Genomic DNA, 24,544 nt, shown 5'->3' with positions numbered 1-24,544 from the left:
ACATTTTAAGAGAACAACAAACACCCACTGAAAATTATACAAAAAAAGGTGGCAAATCCAACACTAGGAAAGACATGTGGCCAGAAAGGTAAAAGTGAAAAAAGAGGACTGATCTGGATGTTGAAGAGGAATAATTTCAACACTCCAGGGCCCACCAATATGACTATCAACCTGCTAAAAGCAACCTCCAGTGATGGGATCTCTGAAAAGAAGGTGGTGAAAAATATTTCACATGTAGCCAGAGCCCAAACTATTCAATGGTGCCAATTTAAACTCAATCTGCCACTTAGTGAACTGCCAGTGTAAAGAGCATTACACAATTACAGTTCATAATGCAGACTGTGAATCTGCTTACTGGTTTGAACAAGCCACAACCAACAGGAATGTCCTATCGTGAGCTGGGTTAAACAGGAAATTTCAGGAAATTGCCAAAGTAATGCATTAGGAGAAAAATAATCCAAAACCTCAGACAGATATTCAGTGGGAGGGAGAAACTTATGGAAACTGTAATGCCAAAGGGACCTAGCGCCAAACTCAGCTGTTTTGTAAAATGGGGCAACTCTACTGAAGTCACTGGAGTTACACTTGCTCTAAGTCAGCAATGAATTTGATCCCCACTGTGATGGTGAACAGCCTATTAGATTTGAATTGGCAAAGAGATGGCAGGAAATTCAACTAATACCATTTTGAGCTTCCTATAGAGAGAGTCGTATATCACATCACATCTAACAGGGAGGTAACAATCCCTCTCTATACAGTTCTAGTTTGATCACAACCACGATATTGTATTCAGTTCTGGGCAGAGGAAGAGAAGTATTGACAAACTGGAGGGAGTTGAGAGAAGAGCAAGGAAAATGAGAGAGCTGTAAGTAGGCATTTTAGTGCCCTGGGCAAGCAAGCATGTTTGAGCCCCCTACCATTAGTTTTTAGATGATCTGAGTTCGGATATTTCAGAGTAATGATAATGCATTTTGTAGTAAGATGAGGCCCTGAAACATAAACCCTTGGTATCAGAGGCCCGGTCTGAGGCCTGAACTAAAGTAATGGTCAAGACTTTGCTAACAAAGCAAAGTTAAGCTATGAGCCAGAGGCAGGCCCTGCTCACAAAAGGTGGGAAGAAGGCGGCTGCTAATTGGACGTATACACATACCTAAAGGGTATCAAGTACTAATAGGATAAACCTGTGCCAGGATGGCGCCAGAACTTTCCGGCACGAATACATTCCACAGAGATAATGAGGAACAGGCTGACCCATCCTAAAAGATAAGGTCAAAAGGATAATATGATGGATAGACTTGTTGGTTCGAACCAATATGTACCAGGAGAAAGGCAGCACCCCAACAGGCAGAGGGGTTGTACCTCGATGCGTAAGAAGTGATGTGTAACTTGTTTGTACCTGTGTATAAGAATGCATCCCTGAGTGGATGTCTTTATCCGTCCTAGGGGGCAATGGAGAGGCCTGCCACTGACCGAGCTGTGTCCATTGTCAAGGGGGCACATATTCATAGTATGTGCTGTAGAGTCTGCGGGAAACTATTACTCTGCTTCGTTTGACAATAAACCTGGCAGGGTGCCTTCATACCTTATTGGAGTCTGTGCTCATTGGGGGTTCTCTAGGGGTCTGCTGTATAGCGATCTGTGCAGAGCCAGGGCAGCACACAGAGGGAACACACGCACGCAGCCAACTGTTATCAATATTGGACAGAACAGAGCACCACACTTGTGACATCTGACGACACGTTTATTTTTGCATATTGGTACAGTACATGGACAATAAAAGCTACTGTATGGTTTTTTTTAGGTGCCACATTGTCACACAATCCTTTAACATTCCTTTAGTATCCTCCTACATAACCTTTAAATAAACTCATTGATAGGTACTAAAAAACCTGGACTGAAAATAATAGTAACAAATATGGGTACTGCAATGACTTAATGGCATGAAACATATTCAGAAAGACATATAATTGTATTTCTGTTTATAAAAAGGTGATACTGGTGGTTTTCCATCACCTCACAGTGAGACTCTGGTTAGAATAAACAGCCACCTCTCTCGATGACACGTAGGAGAATAAAAGGGACTCAAGAGTAAACAAAGAACGAATTTACCTCAGAGGTGGATTATCTAGCAACTGAATTAGCAACATAGCATCTGACTCTCTGTAAGCAGAGGTCACCCTTTCTCTGGCCTTTATAGGAGGGAGACAGCCATTTTGGGGGGTGGGAACATTGTAATATTTCTGGTTTTTACCTTTTGCATTGTGATTTTATTTTTCTAAGAGTTTGCTCTTGGTACAATATTTATGGTTGGCTTATAACTGATGCTTTGTTTATCGTTTGCTTCTTGGTACAATATTTATGGTTGGCTTGTACCTGATCATTTCTCCTCCTGAAACCAGCCAAGCAAATTGTGATTATTCCCCTTTAAAGGTGAAGGACTATAGCAGCATGGCTTGTTTATAGACGGCCAGTTGGGAAGTATCATTCAGTTGGGGAAGCTATGTTGTGACAGCTGATCAGAGGCATGACGCATCCTGCATCTTGACAGGGAGTTAGACTAGATGACCTTCTAACCCTATGGTTCTATGACATCTGACTTCTGGCCAGGCGAGGCCTCTCTCACCTAAGTGTGGAGATAGCAGAAAGTATATGGCTGTGGTGATTGTGAAATCAGATTATGCTGTGCTTCAATGAGAGAAATGCCAGTGCCAGGGTTATAGTGGCTAGATGGACAAATTACCAGGGTTATGGCCCCGGTGTCGTACAGATGCGTGTCAGGAACAGACTGGCTGTGTCACAGCTTAGAATGTTAAAAGCACAGGATACAGTGAACATGCTTCTTCGCCAGTGCATATCTTACCAGCAGCCCCAATCCAGATCTGTGCTCAATGTGGATTTCCCTACTGGACACTTCACCTGTACTGTAAATGTCCTGTATTTTTTATCTGTTGGGGCACAACTGAAAATTGTCCCTTGCCCAGAATTAGAGGCATTTTAAAAGAAAATGCAAGTGGTATTCAGCATCCTGGGCCAGTCTGCCCTGAAGGTGTCCGTTCCCTGAGCGTGAGCGCACCTTGCTGGCCAGCGAATGGAGCATTATTACAATGGATCAGAGGGAGGCTCCTTATTCTGTTCTCTGTAATGGGGCCGCAACAAGTACGGATAGATCGCAGTAATAGGAAAACACAGCTAAAGGAAGGAGCAGGGTGTGTTTTATCTACTCTGAGTGTTGACTAAAAACTTAAGGCATGTTTTACTTGTGCAGTGTTTACTTCCTTTATTTCTATTGTTGCTTCACCTAACTGTACATCGCAAGCAGCCCAGGATATCTTCATTCTTCTTGTCTGAACACTTCCTCCAAAGCATAGAAGCCCCTCTGCCCACACCCTATTTTTGCAAACAGGGCAGGTGGATCATCCCATCATGGTAATTGTTACCGCCTCTGCCCCTTCCTGTATCGGGTTTTGCCCTCTGCCACCATCTGGCAGCGCCTCAGCCCTGGCCTGAACACTGGCTCTTACCTCCCTCCCCCAGTTTTGCTCATCAGCCTCCCTCCTGCCCCTGCCTCCAGCTGTTTGATCCCTGGCCTGTAGTCAGTTTCCACCCCCTGCTCAGACCCTACCCCTCAATTTGCCCCCTTTAACCTTTTTAATCCTTAGCAACGGCAGCAGCTAAGTAGGAGCCAAGCAGCATTCAACATCCTGACCATCTGCTGCTCTGACAGGGTCCTAGACCTGAGAAGCCTGCTCCCGCCAAGGTCACTGGGCCCGCAAACCTGCCAGAAGGCGGGGGAGGGCTGGAAAACGATCAGAGAGAGGGGAGGAAATATTAGGAAATATTCACAGAGCTAAATATATATAGCTTGGCTCAGAGAAGATTAAGGACATGAGATACAGATATTTGAAGAGTGTAAATACCAAGAAGGAAGAAGAATTATTTAGGATACAGGGAATATAGACTAGAAATAACAAGCTAATATAAATAAGAGCACATTTAGGTTGGAGGTGTAATTCTCCCTGGGGAAGGAGGCATGGCCAGCATCCTTTCCAGGGGCCTGCAGCTTTCTAATCAAGTTAGGACTCCAGAGAACACTTTTATTCTTATACTACCCTCATCTCCATAGTATTTAAGCACCATCTAGTAGCCCATTAAGCAATCTGTCCTGTTTGGCTGGTTCTCTCTCTTATCCTCTCTCTAAGGGGAGAACTGTGTGTGCAGCTTAGTGCTCTGTTTTGGTGGGGTTTTGGTTTTTTTCAATGTACAAGCTATTATGCACTTATGTTAGAGAAGGCAGGTCCGAGAAGCGTGTCTGGCACTTGGAAAGTCTGTAATGGTCCTTAGCTTCTGCGGGAGTTCCTTCCACAGACTCAGACCAGTTTGCAAGAAATCTGTCTCCTGCACAGATGAGCTTTACCCCTATGATATAGAGAGTTAAATTGTGCCAGAGGAACGGAGTTGTTGGCTATGGTCTTCATCCCAATGCTTCAGGCCATCTCTTAGGTATGCTGGACCCAGCCCATGAAGCGCCTTGAAAATAAGGATCAAGACATTGAACTTGACTCAAAATTGTACAGGAAGCCAGTGTAGAAATTAGAGAACGGGTCTGCTGTTCTTGTGGTAGCCTGTGTTGCTGAGGAGACACAATGCAATGTTCTGGCTAGTGGAAGCTCCTGGTGAGAGATGCTAAATCAGCACCAACTTTTGAAGCTATTCCAGCTGGCTCTGGGCCCATTTACAGAGCAAGGCTTTTGGGTGATTATCACCATTGTAGCCCTAATTTTAAGCGGATTCACTGGCAGCCTGGGACCAAAACTTGGCTTCTGCTGGCATAAGCTAAGAAATGGCTCTAGGGTCAAGAAAAACAAATGCTGGGTATTTACTCGTGCAACTCCCACTGGTATTCACGTCATCTGTGCAACTACATCTCTGCATGTTTAGCACTCGGGTAAACACAGATCTGCTCACTAATTTCAATCCAATTTTTGTATCAAATAGACCTAAGATTTATTGTGCTTTTCTAATGTCTTTGCTAAGCTCATTATGTTCTAGTTCTCCCTCTTGCTTAACTTACAAAAGTAATAGACCCTCTGTATGTTCCTGTCTTTAGGATCAGTTGCTATAAAGGGGACTAATAATCTGAATTTAAAAAGTTCATCTTAGGGAAGTATGTTATAAAATGTACTAATCTGAACACTGGAGGAAATAAATCTGTACCTGAAAGAATCAGGAGAAGCAATCTATTATCTTTACTGAAGACTCATCTCCACATGACTATCTCAATAGATTTTTCTGTTACAGAACCATAAGTAATACAATATAATTACCATGTATGGTGTTTAGAAGCCAGGAGTTAAATGCCATGAATTACCTTCACCCACTTAAGAGAGTTTGATCCATCTTTAGAAATAGTACTACTGCCTTAACAGATAGACATTCTGGAATTGCATTTTATTTCCATGTAATTGATCCCTAGAAACTTGTCTTTCTGACACTAGGTTTATGCAGATGAAAGTCCACAATGCTTCCCTAGCTAAACATTCACGGAGCTGGATTCTAAAAACTAAAAGCACTTGCCTATCCCAGTTCACTTTCCCATTCCTCTCAGTATTTCCAGAGCCTCCAAAATCCCATCTTTACCCAATTATAATCACAACTAGTGTGGTCACAAGACCCCAACAAGCATGATTATGGAGTCTACAGTTTGGCTCTCAAGTTGATTGGCAACAAGACTGCTATATAGTGAGCTCAGTTCTTATTTAAACAAACACCACAGAATAGAAAATGTTGGGTGGCCCTTGGCCAAACAAGATACAACTTTGCTTTTATTATCTGAGGCTGCAAAACAGGTCGGACCCCCGCCCCCCACACACTTTTTTTTTTCTTCCCTTTAAACACTAACTGCACTTCAATCTTTAAAAAAAACCTTTGTTTACATATTTTGGTTACTTGAATGCTCTGCTCTGCTGTAGAAAATCTTAAGTAATGATCATTTAAAAATTTTTTTACTTTGAAATATGCTGTGCCCCCAAAACTCCAGAAGCACTGGTCCTTACATTAAAACAAAAACAAAAAAACTTACTTGATATATTTACCTCCTAAACTGGCCGTATCTGCATGTCTGTATTACATTTGTTCATTGATAATGTCAATCCCCAGCTACAAACAGATTTTTCTGTAGAAAACTTGGCATCTTTGTATTTCACTGTAACCACAAATTAAATTCTTGGGTGTATTGTGTAAGCAACCTTTGGGCATTTTTAATAATACAAACATAAAACAACAGAATTAAAGCTAAAAATCTCAGTCAGAATAGTAATAATTCTGACTTTTTCTTGGCCATTTCACAGAATTTACATCAAATATCAGATTGGAGGTTACACTCAGGACACTAGCAGCCTAATATTTTAGACCTATATTAAACTACTTAGGTGATTTTTCCTAGCTGCAAATACCTTTCTGGTGACACACTAATAGTTGAATAATATTTATTACATACTTCAAAACCCACCAACAGGATGCAAGACCTTTTGAAGGAAGAGAAGACTGGAACCGAGATGGTATTGATTTCTTTGCTTTGAATGAGAGCTAGGAAAAATTCAGAATTGCCATTCCATGGGAAATTCCAATATTTCAAATTTTGTTTTCCTCCCAAATTGGGACAAAATATTCAATACCAAAATTTTTGTGCAAAGACGTATTGAAAAAAAATTTCTATTCGGGAGTATCAAAGCATTTCATCTCAATGTTTTCTGGTCCAAACAAAACATTTAGATATTCCCAAATCAAAATGTATATTTTTGGCTTATTGAACTGACCCCAAACACTGTTTTTAGTCAGTTCAGCATTTAACTGCTCTTCCCCCAGTATGAGCATCTGCCTCATAGGAGTTACGGTTCGAGATCCAGATATTCAATTCCCATTTACAGGCCAGGCTTCCTGGCCAGACAACGTGTCTTATGATACACCTGTACTCCCGTGACTTCCATGATACTCCACACAGACTGCCAGAGGAGAGACCATGTTGTATTAAGGGGGATGTAGTCCCCAATGGAAGCAAGCCAACAGGAGAGAAAAGGCCCTATCAGCAATGCACCACAGTGGGAAAATGCAGCTTAATGTTAAACTGACTCAAAATAAAACCGTTTTAGGTAATTTCAACAAACCAAAATATTCCAAATCAGGTTGAACTAATCCAAAATGAAGTATTTCATTTTGATTTTTCCCAATGGAAAACCACAATTTTTTTTGAAAAATTGAAAAATGCTCCTAAAGAAAACATTGATATTGAAGAAACTGTATTTTCTGTTGAAAAATCATTCCAATGGAAAATTCCCAACCACCTCTACGCTTAATGGCTGTTTTTATCATCGGACAAAATGGAGGCTACGTAGGGAGCACTGAAAAGAAATAACTTAAATAAGAAGAAAACTAAGCAAGAAGAAGTGGGGCTGCTTAACACTGAGGGTGGAGTGGAGGTTAAAGATAATCTAGGCATGGCCCAATATCTAAACAAATACTTTGCCTCAGTCTTTAATAAGGCTAAAGAGGATCTTGGGGATAATGGTAGCATGACAAATGGGAAGGAGGATATAGAGGTAGATATTACCATATCTGAGGTAGAAGCAAAACTGAAACAGCTTAATGCGACTAAATCGGGGGGCCCAGATAATCTTCATCCAAGAATATTAAAGGAATTGGCACCTGAAATTGCAAGCCCATTAGCAAGAATTTTTAATGAATCTGTAAACTCAGGAGTAGTACCGAATGATTGGAGAATTGCTAACATAGTTCCTATTTTTAAGAAAGGAAAAAAAAGTGATCCAGGTAACTACAGGCCAGTTAGTTTGACATCTGTAGTATGCAAGGCCCTGGAAAAAATTTTGAAGGAGAAATGAGTTAAGGACATTTAAGTCCATGGTAAATGGGACAAAATACAACATGGTTTTACAAAAGGTAGATCGTGCCAAACCAACCTAATCTCCTTTTTTGAAAAAGTAACAGATTTTTTAGATAAAGGAAATGCAGTGGATCTAATTTACCTAGATTTCAGTAAGGCATTTGATACCGTGCCACATGGGGAATTATTAGTTAAATTGGAGAAGATGGGGATCAATATGAACATCAAAAGGTGGATAAGGAATTGGTTAAAGGGGAGACTGCAACGGGTCCTACTGAAAGGCGAACTGTCAGGTTGGAGGGAGGTTACCAGTGGAGTTCCTCAGGGATCGGTTTTGGGACCAATCTTATTTAATCTTTTTATTACTGACCTTGGCACAAAAAGTGGGAGTGTGCTAATAAAGTTTGCAGATGATACAAAGCTGGGAGGTATTGCCAATTCAGAGAAGGATCGGGATATTATACAGGAGGATCTGGATTACCTTGTAAACTGGAGTAATATTTATAGGATGAAATTTAATAGTGAGAAGTGTAAGGTTATGCATTTAGGGATTAATAACAAGAATTTTAGTTATAAGTTGGGGACGCATCAACTAGAAGTAACGGAAGAGGAGAAGGACCTTGGAGTATTGGTTGATCATAGGATGACTATGAGCTGCCAATGTGATATGGCTGTGAAAAAAAGTAATGCGGTTTTGGGATGCATCAGGAGAGGCATTTCCAGTAGGGATAAGGAGGTTTTAGTACCATTATACAAGGCACTGGTGAGACCTCACCTAGAATACTGTGTGCAGTTCTGGTCTCATGTTTAAAAAGGATGAATTCAAACTGGAGCAGGTACAGAGAAGGGCTACTAGGATGATCCGAGGAATGGAAAACTTGTCTTATGAATGGAGACTTAAGGAGCTTGGCTTGTTTAGCCTAAGTAAAAGAAGGTTGAGGGGAGATATGATTTCTCTCTATAAATATATCAGAGGGATAAATACAGGAGAGGGAGAGGAATTATTTCAGCTCAGCACCAATGTGGACACAAGAACAAATGGGTATAAACTGGCCACCAGGAAGTTTAGACTTGAAATCAGAGGAAGGTTTTTAACCATCAGAGGAGTGAAGTTTTGGAATAACCTTCCAAGGGAAGCAGTGGGGGCAAAAGATCTATCTGGTTTTAAGATTCTACTCGATAAGTTTATGGAGGAGATGGTATGATGGGATAATGGGATTTTGGTAAGTAATTGATCTTTAAATATTCAGGGTAAAGAGGCCAAATCCCCTGAGATGGGATATTAGATGGATGGGATCTGAGTTACTATAGAAAATTCTTTCCTGGGTATCTGGCTGGTGAATCTTGCCCATGTGCTCAGGGTTTAGCTGATTGCCATATTTGGGGTCGGGAAGGAATTTTCCTCCAGGGCAGATTGGAGAGGCCCTGGAGGTTTTTCGCCTTCCTCTGTAGCATGGGGCATGGTTGACTTGAGGGAGGCTTCTCTGCTCCTTGAAGTTTTGAACCATGATTTAAGGACTTCAATAGCTCAGACATGGGTAAGGTTTTTCATAGGAGTGGGTGGGTGAAATTCTGTGGCCTGCGCTGTGCAGGAGGTCGGACTAGATGATCAGAATGGTCCCTTCTGACCTTAGTATCTATGAATCTATGAAACTTGAAATTGCCATCTCTATTGCAACACTGGCAAGATTCAGACAAGTTGTTTGTGTGGCAGATCAGATGTTTCAGTGACAGAGCAGCTGAAAGAAAACAGGAGTAATTTGATATTCCTTTCCTGTTCTGCAAAATGCAAGAACTCTGTTGACCTACACAATTCTGCACTGAAAGCATTTAATTTTGCCACAAGCTTCACAAAGGCCCAAACCTGTGAGGTGCTGACTGCCTTCTGAAGTCAACAAGAACTGAAAGAACTTGAGGGCTCAGGCCATTGAAAATCCTTCAATACTGGGTGCCTAAAATTTAGACCCCTAAATGATTCAGTGGCCAATTTCCAGTGGTGCTGAGCACTACCTGCTTTAGTCCCTTGGGGGGGGGGGGGGGAGTCAAGCCACTTTTACTCAGATGCCTAAATATGCATCTAGGTGCCCAAGTTAAAAAATGTTCATTTAAGAACTTTAGAAATCTCAAAACACTTAAACAAGAGCCGAGTGGAGCAATGAAGCGGTAATGGTAGAGATTAATTATGTCAAAACCAAATTTACTGCAGATTTGGGTACAGTGAAAACTAGGTATTTTGAAAACTGTAAGAGAGGTACTCTTTTAGACTAGATGGTATCTTTTCTGAAAGAGATGTGGGGTCAATTAAAGGGTAGATTCAGAATGCCCATTACATCATCCAACCCAGTCCATGTAAACTGCTCAGAAAGAGTTGGAGATGGGGGGAAATTTTACTTACTTGGCTTAAAATTTACTATCCAGTCAAAATGGCTAGTTACATGTGAAAAATGTATACAACAGTGACTACCACTGGTAAAACAAAATCCCTGATTAACTATCTCACCTTAAAAAGATAACAGAGTAGCAGATGTGCAGAAATAATAATTACATATTTCTAATACAAAAGTTAGCCATTCTTGAATGTTTCTGGAGAGAGAGAGAGAAAGCACAATGGAGCAAGTGGGCAGCCAACCTATGGCTGACTGAGCTGATGGAAATCACCTGGCATTATCAGAATGTTATAAAATTCTCAGACAAAATACCAGCAGTAGGAGCAAGACCTCCTCCAAACGAACTTCATTTCTCATCAGCCATCAACCCGAGCAGAGAAGGAAAAATGAAGGATTCTTAGCATCATAAAGGTAGAAACAGAGCCTCTTCTCATGATGTTTTTTTCAGTGCTGTGGGTCAGATTCTGATCTGAATTTTACTAGCAAAACTTTTTTGATTTCAGAGGAATCACTGAATTTACACTGGTCTACCTGACAAGAGAGTTCAGCCTATGCAGTTTAAGGTTCCAATCCTGCAGCTGGTACTGTGCAGTTGTGCCTCTATGGACCCCAATCTGCTCCAGTGGTGGTCCCTGTGAGCACAGTAATCTGCCCACACACTGTCAGTTGTGAGACTGGGGCTTAAATGTTGTTATCCCCCACATACCACATGAAGGCACAGTTCCTTCCAACACACATCAACAAAGTAAAAAGGAATAAATACATCTGTTTCTTCACAAGTACAAAAGTTTGGTGCATCCCAATGTCTGAAACTGAAAAGGGATTTGCATGGAAAGATTATTGTATGTACTGGCCCTAAGGTAACTTTTGCTAGACACTGAAAGATGCTTATTGGCTCGAATCCAGCCACTGAACTGCCACGTGCTTCTGTTCTAAGAGATTAGCCAGCTCCCTGCTGACTCTCTCCAAAAACAACTGCATGCTTTGCACTTGTTCAGCTGGGCACTTAACACGTTCCAGACAGACCTGGTGCCATCCATTTGTAGAAGAGGATATCCTGGCATGATACTGCCTCTGCTTGTCCAACTTTCAAAAGAGACCAAATGTGAAAAGTAGTGAAATAGTTAGCTCCAAAAATCTCTGAAAAAGGTGGCCAAAAATAAAAATTATTATTATTATTATTAACAACACACACAGATATTTAACATCAAACCTTAGGTGAATCAGGAGAAACTCCAGTGTTCATAACCTCTGATTCTGCCTCAAAATTTCATCCAGTTTCTTTTGGAAATAAAGATGCAGCTAAAACACATTCAGACTATTATATGATATTTATTTTCCACTCTCCTTGTACACTGCGTCTCAGTGTTCCTTCCTAACACAGCCAGGATTCCCCCTGACTTAAGTGGAAGTTCTGGGTTCACAAGGAATGGAAGATCAAGATCATTAACTCAGAAGTCTAAAAATAAAACCACATTCCCTGAGTGAATTTGTCCTTTCCCCTTTCGGGGGGGGGGGGGGGGAACAGATTCCCCCCATTGTCTTAAATTTTGCTTCTTTGCAATATTTCCACTGAAACAGAAGTCAACACAGTTCCATTTTGTTTTCTTGGGTAATTATGCATGGTCACAGATGCTACTAGTTAGGAAAGTGCAGAGCTCCAAAGAAAAGCATTTGTAGTCATTACTGCAGATCAGCAGGCTTGGGGTTTTGTTTTGTTTTTTTCTTAAATCATCACCAGGTATGTGACATTGTATGGATAGAGAACTGAGCCCAACAGGAATTTTTTGGCTTTGTCTCACTGCCCAAAAAAGAAATGGGAGGTAGTGATTTTAAATTTCCTAGACAGTGAATTTAGGATTGATATATAATATGGAGCAGATTTTATGTCAGATAATAACCTTATGCTGCCATATTAATCTTTGGACACAATAGGGTATCAAACTTAAACAAAAGATAAAGAATAGCATTGTGGCAATTTACTTTTCTTTTTTAAATGACAAGATTTTATTAAATAAGCTTTTTATAAGATTGTCACTAGCAAGAGTAATGGTGGCCAGCACGTGGAAGGGTTTTCATACCTTGAGTTTGTCAGATATTCAGTAGGGCTGTGACAGCTGCAGAATTCATGTCACTAGGATAGATTAAGGAGTATGGTGGAGGGACATATTTCACTAACTGAGTGCTCATTCCTCCCCTTCCTCTTAGCTCTGCTACCTCCTTCGTGATTCACAATGGGCTGTCACACTATGGATAATGGGGCTTTCCGTTCCATAAAGGACACTTTTCTATTCTCAAGAAAATCCCCTCCTGTTTAGTGAAAATGGTTTGCAGACAACCAGCAAAATCAATGAACAGAAAGAAAAACAGCCTTCTCCTCCATACATCAATTTAGCAAGTCAAACCAATGTTGTTAGATTAAAGAAATTTTCACGAGCAGTTAAAAGTCAGAAAACGCGATGTAAATGCAGCCAATACCTGTAAAGGGAGGGCAAGCTTTTTTGCTCTACACATATGTGCATGCGCACACACACACACACACACACACACACACACACACACACACGTACGTACATGTGAGAGCCTATAATTATAATGAAACTGTCCTGCAGGAATACCTGATAGAGACACAAAGTAAATCCCTAAGCATTAGACTCTTCTTCTGAGGAAATACTGCAGGTGGGATGAACTTTCTCTTTACAGATTTCAGAGTAGCAGCCGTGTTAGTCTGTATTCGCAAAAAGAAAAGGAGTACTTGTGGCACCTTAGAGACTAACAAATTTATTAGAGCATAAGCTTTCGTGAGCTACAGCTCACTTCATCGGATGCATTTGGTGGAAAAAACAGAGGAGAGATTTATATACACACACACAGAGAACATGAAACAATGGGTTTATCATACACACTGTAAGGAGAGTGATCACTTAAGATAAGCCATCACCAACAGCGGGGGGGGGGGGGGAGGAAAACCTTTCATGGTGACAAGCAGGTAGGCGAATTCCAGCAGTTAACAAGAATATCAGAGGAACAGTGGGGGGTGGGGTGGGAGGGAGAAATACCATGGGGAAATATGTAGAAGCCCTCTACACCAACATTCCACACAAAGATGGACTACAAGCCGTCAGGAACAGTATCCCCGATACTGTCACGGCTAACCTGGTGGCAGAACTTTGTGACTTTGTCCTCACCCATAACTATTTCACATTTGGTGACAATGTATACCTTCAAATCAGCGGCACTGCGATGGGTACCCGCATGGCCCCACAGTATGCCAACATTTTTATGGTTGACTTAGAACAACGCTTCCTCAGCTCTCGTCCCCTAATGCCCCTACTCTACTTGCGCTACATTGATGACATCTTCATCATCTGGACCCATGGAAAAGAAGCCCTTGAGGAATTCCACCATGATTTCAACAATTTCCATCCCACCATCAACCTCAGCCTGGACCAGTCCACACAAGAGATCCACTTCCTGGACACTACGGTGCTAATAAGCGATGGTCACATAAACACCACCCTATATCGGAAACCTACTGACCGCTATTCCTACCTACATGCCTCTAGCTTTCATCCAGATCATACCACTCGATCCATTGTCTACAGCCAAGCGCTACGATATAACCGCATTTGCTCCAACCCCTCCGACAGAGACAAACACCTACAAGATCTCTATCATGCATTCCTACAACTACAATACCCACCTGCTGAAGTGAAGAAACAGATTGACAGAGCCAGAAGAGTACCCAGAAGTCACCTACTACAGGACAGGCCCAACAAAGAAAACAACAGAACGCCACTAGCCATCACCTTCAGCCCCCAACTAAAACCTCTCCAACGCATCATCAAGGATCTACAACCTATCCTGAAGGACGAGCCATCGCTCTCTCAGATCTTGGGAGACAGACCAGTCCTTGCTTACAGACAGCCCCCCAATCTGAAGCAAATACTCACCAGCAACCACACACCACACAACAGAACCACTAACCCAGGAACCTATCCTTGCAACAAAACCCGTTGCCAACTCTGTCCACATATCTATTCAGGGGATACCATCATAGGGCCTAATCACATCAGCCACACTATCAGAGGCTCGTTCACCTGCGCATCTACCAATGTGATATATGCCATCATGTGCCAGCAATGCCCCTCTGCCATGTACATTGGTCAAACTGGACAGTCTCTACGTAAAAGAATGAATGGACACAAATCAGACGTCAAGAATTATAACATTCAAAAACCAGTTGGAGAACGCTTCAATCTCTCTGGTCACTCGATCACAGACCTAAGAGTGGCTATACTTCAACAAAAAAGCTTCAAAAACAGACTCCAACGAGAGACTGCTGAATTGGAATTAATTTGCAAACTGGATACAATTAACTTAGGCTTGAATAGAGACTGGGAATGGATGAGTCATTACACAAAGTAAAACTATTTCCCCATGAAGAAAAGGAGTACTTGTGGCACCTTAGAGACTAACAAATTTATTAGAGCATAAGCTTTCGTGAGCTACAGCTCACTTCATCCGATGCATTTCCCCATGGTATTTCTCCCTCCCACCCCACCCCCCCACTGTTCCTCTGATATTCTTGTTAACTGCTGGAATTAGCCTACCTGCTTGTCACCATGAAAGGTTTTCCTCCTTCCCCCCCCTGCTGTTGGTGATGGCTTATCTTAAGTGATCACTCTCCTTACAGTGTGTATGATAAACCCATTGTTTCATGTTCTCTGTGTGTGTGTGTGTGTGTATATATATAAATCTCTCCTCTGTTTTTTCCACCAAATGCATCCGATGAAGTGAGCTGTAGCTCACGAAAGCTTACGCTCTAATAAATTTGTTAGTCTCTAAGGTGCCACAAGTACTCCTTTTCTTTTTTCTCTTTACAGTTCTGCAGTGCTCTCTTTATTCTACTGTTGGAAACCTGACTGTTTCCAGGATAAGGAGAACTTGGGAACGTTTGGTTGGATTACTTAAATTCATATGGCAAATGTAGACTCTTATGTAATTACAATACTCCCATCGCTGTGGAATACTGTGGAGATGAACGTGGTACAAATGCTGAATGTGATCTAGGCACCAACCAATAGCTTCTTGTATCTATATTCATCTAAATTTAAAAAAATAATTTAGATTTTTAGGTACTCATCTGGCCCCTATTACCATATTATCTGAGTATCTCACAAGCATTTATGTATTTATCCTCACTACAGCCCTGAAAGGCAGGGAAGTGCTATCACCACCATTTTACAGAGAGGGAACTGAGGCACGGAGAGACTAAGCAATTTGCCCAGGGTGACACAGGAAGTCTGCGGCAGAGCACAGAACTGATGTCCAATAGACCATCCTTCCTCCCCAATTCTAGTGATCAGACTGCTTATGTGTTTGTAGGACAAAGTGACAACATATAACTAGTGAAGACACCTTTTCCTTGAGTTATGGAGAATATTAATACTGAGCACTTATATTGAGCTAGCCAATTAAACAGTGATCTTATTAGATCGTGCCACGACCACCCAACCAGCAACATAGAACCTTGAGAACAGTGTTGCAGATATGATCGGTGGAAAATGATAACAATCTCTCAGTTTCAGCAAGGATGGAAGTACCTCCTAGAGAGGGATGAGAACCTTTACCCAATATTCCTTCCATAAAGCCAGGTCACAGCTTGAGCACAAGACAGCTATTCATCAAGACAGAAAATCTTATTTAAATGCGTTTTAATCAGCAATAAAATTCATTCTTTCAATTAATGTTGTTTGTGTGGTGTTATTCTGAAAATAAATAATGCAAATTAGTATTTTAATTGTCTCAACATCAGATATTAATTTCCTCACCTATCAGTACAAGAAATCTCTCTGCAACTTTGGAGGGCTTTGTGGAAATTAAATCTTTTTGTTTAATTATAAATTCTTTTGCTGTAATATTAAAGGCTTTAATTGAAATGTTTTAATTAAGCACTTGGAGCAGGGGTGGGCAAACTACAGCCCAGGGGCTGCATGCAGCCCTTCAGACATTTTAATCCAGCCCTTGAGAACCTGCCAGGGAGCAGGGTCCAGGGCTTGCCCCGCTCCGGCACTCCAGCTGGGGAGCGGGGTCATGGGTTTACTCAGCTCCATGCGGCTCCTGGAAGCAGCAGCAGCATGTCCCCCCTCCGGCTCCTACACATAGGGGCAGTCAAGAGGCTCTGCATGCTGTCCCCGCCCCAAGTGCTGCCCCCATAGCTCCCCTTGGCCAGGAACCACAGCCAATGGGAGCTGTAGGGGCGGCACCTGCAGACAGGGCAGCATGCATAACTGCCTGGCCGCACCTCCGCATAGGAGCCGGAGCAGGGGGACACGCCGCTGCTTGTGGGAGCTACTTGATGTAATCACTGCCCGGAGCCTGTACCTCTGACCCCTTCCCATGCCCCAACTCCCTGCCCAGCCCTGATCCCCCTCCAAACCCCTTGGTCCCAGCCAGGAGCACCCTCCTGCACCCCAAACCCTCATCCCCCAGCCAGAGCCCTCCCTCCCTGCATGCTCCAGCCTGGAGCCCCTTCGGGCACACTGAACTCCTCAATTCTGGACCCACCGAAGAGCTCGCATCAGCAGCCAGAGCCCTCATCCCCTCCCACACCCCAATCCACAATTTCATGAGCATTCATGGCCTGCCATACAATTTCCAAACCCAGATGTGGCTCTCGGGCCAAAAAGTTTGCCCACCTCTGACCTGGAACATTACAATGGAGTTTCGTTTTGTGGGGTTTTTTTCTTGAAAGCAGCTTTTATGACTCAGGCTGAGGGTTCATTTCACTCAGTTCTTTCATCAGGTGTACAGATTACAATCTAACCCACCATTGCTGCTGTCCATGCTTCTCAGGCAGCATCGCCAGGGTATGTTTGCATGCCAAGGGGAAGCAGTGCATTCACCTCAAGACACCCAACATACTTTGATCTTTGTTAATGTTTGTTTTTAATAATGTATTGATATATTAAAGAAGGTCTGGAAAAAAACCCAATAATTCAAGTCTCTTAAGAGGCATTGTGATGCGCTTTCCCGGAGACATGCTACATGCCTGAGTGTGGGCAGGCCCCCGAGAAGGAATGAGTGGCAGATCAGATTGTAGTCTGTTCCCACATCGGACTGCAGTGAAACATAGGTTTGTGCAGAGGAGGCTGGTTTCTATCCACAGTCAACTTCTCAAAACTCAAAGCACTTGGCAGATTTTGGCTAAAGTTTGTAATGTGTCAGCAAAGCCAATTTAGGAGGGTTTAAAAAAGAAAAGAAAAGCAGATTACTTTCCATGCAGTCAGAGAGATCTGTTTCTAGGTCCCCACTGATGGCAATGGTGACATATGAGGAAATGGAAATCAGAGATGAAGGGAGAATATGTAACTAATGAATAACGTGGTATTAAAAATACTACTATGTCAAACTTCTAAAAGAAGGTTTGGAAGCACGTTACAGAGGTGGATATTTACAGACAGTGGTACGGGAGCTCCGGCAGATTAATGGCCTGATCTGGAAAAGTGCTGAACATGTGTGCGGCTCCCATTGAGGTCACTGGAAACTGCGGGTGCTCTGCACCTCAGAACATCAGGCCACGAATGTCTTGCCGAAGCTCCTACAACTCGTGAGTGGCACAGCCAGGAAGAGAACCCAAGACACTTGAGTTCAGGTCTCAGGTTCCAATCACGAGGGATGCTCATTAATTAAGATAAAAGAAGAGTCAATTAATTCAAACAGCATGTTTAACTGCTGATGAAAATCCAATCAGTTGGCTGTGGGGTTTTATTTTTTAACCATTTCTCTACAACAGGAATGGAGGACTATTCTTTCTCCTCAAAGGTGACCTCATTAACATGATTCCTATGGAAACACGGAGCAGTGGTGTGACAGCCTGATGCGAACCACAGTTACTACATTATTGCTATGCATAATAAAAGCCTGCCTTTTCAACTAGAACGAGGGATCTCTTTCACAATGGCTCATAGAATGTAAATTTGGATAATAGAAGTTCCTGTAAGAGTGTTACACTGTATTTGATAGTAAGCTCTTTAAATTAAGTACTATTTCTGTATGAGACAGAGCAATAAACTCATTGTATAAAACTATGGATAGTGGCTGGGCCAAGCAGTTGACTAGAAGCGCACACCAATACCCATCCCAGAACAGCAAGGGCTGTAGGGGGCAAACCTTGCACGACTCTTCCCATATCATGTCTCCTACTGACCAGCACGAGTGGTACTGACAGACACTGGAGGGAGCCAGACCCACTGGCTATTCTCTATCAGAGAGAGGGAGGGACTGAAGAGATACAAAGCTACAGGGACTGTCAAAGAGGAAGAATGGGGTCAAATGTCAAGGCTCTGCCTCTCCAATTTCACCTCCTGTCCTCCAAAAATAAACCTGGTAAAAACTGTCCTACAAACTCACTCTGTAGAGGTGAAAATAACCAGCATGTTTGGTTTTTTAAAACCTATGCAAAGAATGTACCAAAAACTGTGCCTGAAACCTAGAGAGACTCACCAGCGTCAGTAGGATAGAAATTTCAGGCCAGATTCTCAGCTGGCAGAAATCAGACTACCTCCATTAGCCCATGAAATCAATGGAGTTATGCCTATTTAAACCAGCTGTGGATCTGGCCCTTCATCTTTAGCACTCTATTTTTAGGTAGATAAACTTCATCCTTAGCTATTCAATTCTTCACTGATCTGACATGCCCCTCAAAGACATGTACACGACAAGTAAAAACGGCAGCCACCAACATGCTCCAGTCACTCATGCAGCCCTTGTGCATCCATAACTCTTACTAATGCCATTAAGTTACTGACAGTTGTCAAAGAGTCTTTGCTGGAAGCTATAATGATACACAGTAAACCTGACCAAAGTGGAATGGTTTCAGTATCTAAAATTCCCACATGGCCAAGACACTTACCCCACCTAAGTATTATATTGCCTGGTGGCCTGTAATGTTATCACGCTGTGTGAGCAAGATGTAAAACTGACCGTGACACATGCTATATAGACTACTGTAAAACTTCAGTAATAACTTCAATAATGTATTCTCCAAGAAAACAACAAGTAACTTGCTTCATCTCTACACTAAGTGTGATGAGAACAAACTCCCTAACATCCAGCTCTGTACAGCTGCACAGAAACAAGCTCAAGGAACAAGGGTGGATCTGTTGAATGATTGATGTAATTTCACAGACACTTACCAGAGTGACAATGGCACATTCAGCAGTCAGTTGAGCAGCACTGAATAATGTCCGAACAAAGCGGTAAATCTGTTTCTGCTCTGGGTCGTGTTTGTCATAGTCTGGTGGCACTTCGGATTTCTGGGGAAGAAATATTTTCAAACAGGTGATTGAGTCAAACACATAGGCACAGGGAAAGGCCACGGACTCTGTCTCATGAAAGACTAGAAGAGATAGATGAGTTTACCGAAAGGGGGTGAAGGTTTTCATCAAAAATATCTAAGAGCATCCTTCCGTCTGTATCCCTGAAAAGAGAGAGAAACACTAATTTCACTGCCAGCATAAGACTGTGCATGCCTTTCACTAACTAAAACAAGTCATCATTAATTGTAGCACTATTTGTGTTGACCATCTTGGTTGTAAGACTTTATACTTTGGTATTACAACCAAATCCCATCTACTGAAGAATAGCAAGACACTAGATGCAACTCCACAGACATTAATAACTATATTTGGTTTATTTAAGTTAAGAACTTTGTGTAATTTTGGAATAAATATTAACAATCAGAAAAAAGGTTGTACCAAAAGCAGCGGTCAAAACTCAGGACTTTGCTCCATGTGGCTTTCTAATTACAGTTTAATCTTTATTCGATGCATCCTTGTTATTCTGGTCACGAGCTTCTCCTAAACAGACTGTTGAATGTACTTTCTATCTGTACTGAACTGTGTGCATTCAGGGAAGTTACAGCTTGGATGTTCAGTGGGGATCTGGGATCACAAAATATATTTAACTGGTGCCCAACGTAAGTTTAAGCCCCAGCACCTGAAAATAAAAGGTTTCTGCTTTGCAACCTTCTAATGCACAAAATAAACATTTTTCTAGTCCACTAAAATCAGTGGTTAGGAAGGGTATTATGATTCTGGCGTTTTACAAAGGAAAGAGAAAGGGATTCTCTCTTTCTCCTTCCTCCGTGCTTTAGCTGTAGCCCACCTAGAAAGCATTTGCTTGGTCATCAATACTTTGTTAAACAGAAGAATGAGATAGGATAAGTATTTATTTTCCTCACTGAAAATAACATTTGGAATTTGTGTCTCTTGGGAGTGAAGTATTTTATATCTAATCTGAAGTGTTTTGTTATTGTTTTGCTTTCTGAGCACCCAAAAGCATGTTAGGCATTTCACAAACAAGACAGACATGGTCCCTGCTTGACAGAGCTAAAAATCTAAATATAATAAAAGATGCAACAGAGAACAACAAACAATGAAGAAAAGGAATTGGGGGAAGAAAGGATGACAATTACAACAATACAGTCAGAGAGTTGGGTTAACTATGGAAAAATGTAGCTTGGATTGGTCTGATCTATCAATAGTTTCTCTTGAAAATGTTATTGTAACACCTGATTAGAATTTGGGAAGTTAGAAAGTAATCTAGTTTTGAGTAAATCTAGTGTGCTGGACAGAAAAAGAATGAATGAAATATTTCTTAAATAGTTTCTTAAGAACACAAGAATGGCCATACTGGGTCAGACCAAGGGTCCATCTACAGACAGTGGCCAATGCCAGGTGCCCCAGAGGGAGTGAACCTAACAGATAATGATTAAGTGATCTCTCTCCTGCCATCCATCTCCACCCTCTGACAAACAGAGGCTAGGGACATCATTCCTTACCCATCCTGGCTAATAGCCATTACTGGACTTAAATTCATGGAGGTTATCCAGTTGCAAAGCAGGGGTCTGGATTCAATTCCCATTACAGTCAGACTCATATTGACTTTTATGGGAGCAGGACTATGCTCGTAAACCAAACAATCATGACAAGTATTGATAAATCCTATATACACTGATGCTTCACTTTTAGTTGTGTAGCTGGGAAACTGAAGTTTTAAAAAATTATTACTGTTACCGAAGCATGAACAACAGAGTGCTGTCCTCAAATTGTCCCTTTAATCTTGAGTCACAGTCACTTCATGTCTATTCTTTAAGAAAATATAACACATTTCAAGAGCTTCACTTCTAGAACTGTTGCTGAAGAGTACAGCAGAGGGCGCATTTACAACATGTTGTGTATCAATGCACAGCTACAGAAGACAGTGCAGTTCTTTCTTGATAAATTCACCTCTCAGTTAGAAGAGTGAAAGAAGCAAACAAGCTTCCCAACAGGAAAACCTTCAGTGCACATAGTTCTCAGATTATGACACTGACACCCTTTAGGTACAAAATCAAAACAAGAGCAGAAAGTATTTTAGTCTGGTTGTGTCACTTTAAAAAAAGCGATCCTAGGCAACCATCTCCATTTACTCACCTATCCCTCACCAAGAAGGGTGAATGTTACAAGTATCACATTCATGACATGATCCTCAGGCCCCAATCCTGTAAACACTTTTACCCATGCTTATCTTGTTACCTACTATAGTTAAAAGCTACACTCTCATTGAAGACTGTGGGACTCTGAATAGGTTCAGATTACTATAAACTGAAAGAAGTTAGCTAAAATTTCCACTCTCCATCTATTTTTTCCAGTTTGTTTACTTTGCACTTTTAGATCCCAATCCAAAGACCATTGTGATCTATGGAGTCCTTTGATGGACTTTTGATGGGTTTTGGATCAGGCCTTTATAGCACTTTTATAAAAAGTTAGTTTAAAGTGTTGCCCTGTAGAGGCTGCACAAGTACCTGCTACTGCAGACCCTCACACCTGTGCAAACAGAGTCTGGCTTCAATGCAAAATTGGGCCACACTAAGTGAGACCTTGACCCACCCAGGCACTTGGGTACATCCTTATCATTAAGCAGGTGAGTAGGCTCATTGAAGTCAGCTAGATTATTCACATGGTTGAATGTAAGCACATGTTTAAGTGTTTTGCTGGACTGGAGCCTAAGTCATTTCCTCCCCTAATGAAAGGACCTGTTTAAAAACAATCAATAGGGAAGCTGAAAACCCCTTCTGACAATTACAGGAAAGATTATTAAAAGGGTGCTCTCAGAAAACAGAATTGTTAAAAAAAGTCAATTTACAAACTTAAACTCTAACAGTATGAAGTGAATAGCTCATTTCTAGATCTCTCTCTCATCCTCTTCCTAATCACCACACCCAAGCTAAAACCAAACAAACATTACCAGATATTGGCATGCCTACTTTGGTGAATAATTTTGTTCCTGAGGCTACTAATTTATTTATAATGCCACTCCCATTGCACAATATATGAATTTTTATTTCATGCCACATCACTATTGATAATTCATAACTACTCACTGACCCAATGGTTCCTACAGCAACCTTCACAAAAGGGCAAAACAGAAGCCACAGCAGGACACAGTTTAGATGTGTGTGTCATAATTTGTACTCACATTTTTTATTAACAAGTGACCATTGTGTGTGTGTGTGTAACTAAAATTGTTAAACAGAAGTCCAAGTTTTCTAATACTAAAACGAATTTGAACCACACTTAGTCATCATTATATTATTTTTTAAAACTGTCAATTTATTCCCAGAAAAGCAATATAATTTATAGAGAAATCTCTTTATTCCAGGGGTAGGAGAAGCTACAGGCTATGGAAAAAAGTTAAAAGAAACATTGAACATTTTTTAAAATATGAGACTCATTATTTACATACCTGTTTTTGATGTGGTAATATATTGCAAGAGCTACACTGTAAAGCAAAATATAGAGTTAATGGCCTTTGAATCGATATTTAGGATTAAAAATATATTTTACACACACACACACACACACACACACACACACACACACACACACACACACACACAGAGCTATATAAATTTAAAAGAGCACAAAGCCCAGATAACCAGTATGTTCATTAACATATTTTGCTGTCCAGGATTCAATGGTAGTAAAAACACTGTAGAAACTGATTTAGGAGTATTTTGCTCGGCAGACAGTGTCCACTTTTCACTGTGGATAAATTGCCATATGGAACATTTATACTCCATATATCAAGTCACTCACATTTCCATAAAATTTTGTCTTCCTTCTCACCCCTCATCTCATGTACTCCATAATGTACCTTCTATTTAAAGGCCTACTCCCATTTAAGTCAATGACACTCATTGACTTGAAAGATGCAAGATAAGGCCTTAGAAGGATTGGATATTCTCTGGTACGTAAAACAGAGGTCGATCATTAATAAAAGAGTTTTTTTAAGACCCCTGCCTGAACTCCTCCATGGACCTTCAGCCTATTATCTACTGCATTTGTAGATCAGTGGTTTTGCTAATGCTGCTAAGCTAACGTGAATTACTTCTCCTGTAGTGGCTTGTGTGATTTTTACTTTTAAATCCATTACGTTTTGGCTGTCTCCCCTTTTAGCTACTGAAATACCAAGCTCCAATTTTTTTCATTTTGAATCAATTTATAAATTACTTATTTTAACATATTATATTATGCATTTTTCTTGCTCTCAGTCAAGCATTTATATTTTCTCTTTACTTGAAAGTCAAACTCAGAAATTAAACGTGAAAGTCTTCACAGGCAGTTCAAATTTTAGTTGTATGCAAATATGACAAACTGATCTAATTCACACCCAAGAACAAGAAAAATATGGCTTCCTCAGATTATTTGTCAGTTTTCAGCTCCTGGCTCTGAACAACCCCACAGTTGCCAGAGGTAAACACCATAAGACAAAGCATAACCACCAACCTAACTACTTGTTCTAACATCCTGAGGAGCCACTAGAACTAACACGGGAATAAAGAGGGAAGAGGGATTTTATTGTTCCCATTTATTGGCAGTTTGTTCGGTCAATGATTCATTGTTACATGCTAGTCTAATATTTTCTTTTAATCAGTCTGACATAAAAGGCTCCATTTAAAAAAGTTAATTGATTGTTTGACAATTTCCCCTCCGAACTTCTATAAGACAACTGTGATGCATCAGACATCCCACATGTTGAGAAAACACCAGCTTGCAGCTATGATTCTAGGTGGCAAGCAGCTGAAAAATAGGAATATGGTAGAAAATACAATTTTTTTGCTCAGATGAAGGTAAATGTCATATATTGCAAACTATTTTGCTTTGGCAATATAGAATTTAGCTATTGGTGACAGACGTATTAGAAGTTCCTA

The 24,544-nt window shown here is 41.2% G+C and overlaps 1 protein-coding gene across 9 annotated transcripts in view; it reads right to left on the bottom strand.

The window, feature by feature from the left end:
* CCNY (cyclin Y) overlaps positions 1–24,544 on the bottom strand; it is a 240,744-nt gene that overhangs the window by 28,178 nt on the left and 188,022 nt on the right. For all 9 annotated transcript variants that reach the window (XR_006279466.1, XR_006279467.1, XM_038388714.2 and 6 more), the window contains 3 exons: positions 23,077–23,112; positions 19,711–19,768; positions 19,485–19,604 (listed from right to left, as the gene is read on the bottom strand). Coding sequence is in view for 7 of the 9 variants with exons in the window: in XM_038388714.2 (XP_038244642.1) it covers positions 19,485–19,604; positions 19,711–19,768; positions 23,077–23,112 (214 nt within the window). In the remaining 2 variants the exon portion in view is untranslated. The remainder of the gene's footprint in view (positions 1–19,484; positions 19,605–19,710; positions 19,769–23,076; positions 23,113–24,544) is intronic.

The sequence above is a fragment of the Dermochelys coriacea genome, chromosome 2 (assembly GCF_009764565.3).
Source record: "Dermochelys coriacea isolate rDerCor1 chromosome 2, rDerCor1.pri.v4, whole genome shotgun sequence".
Taxonomy (NCBI): Eukaryota; Metazoa; Chordata; order Testudines; family Dermochelyidae; genus Dermochelys; species Dermochelys coriacea.
Note: the sequence above shows the minus strand (reverse complement) of the source record. Positions and strands in the feature narration are given on the sequence as shown.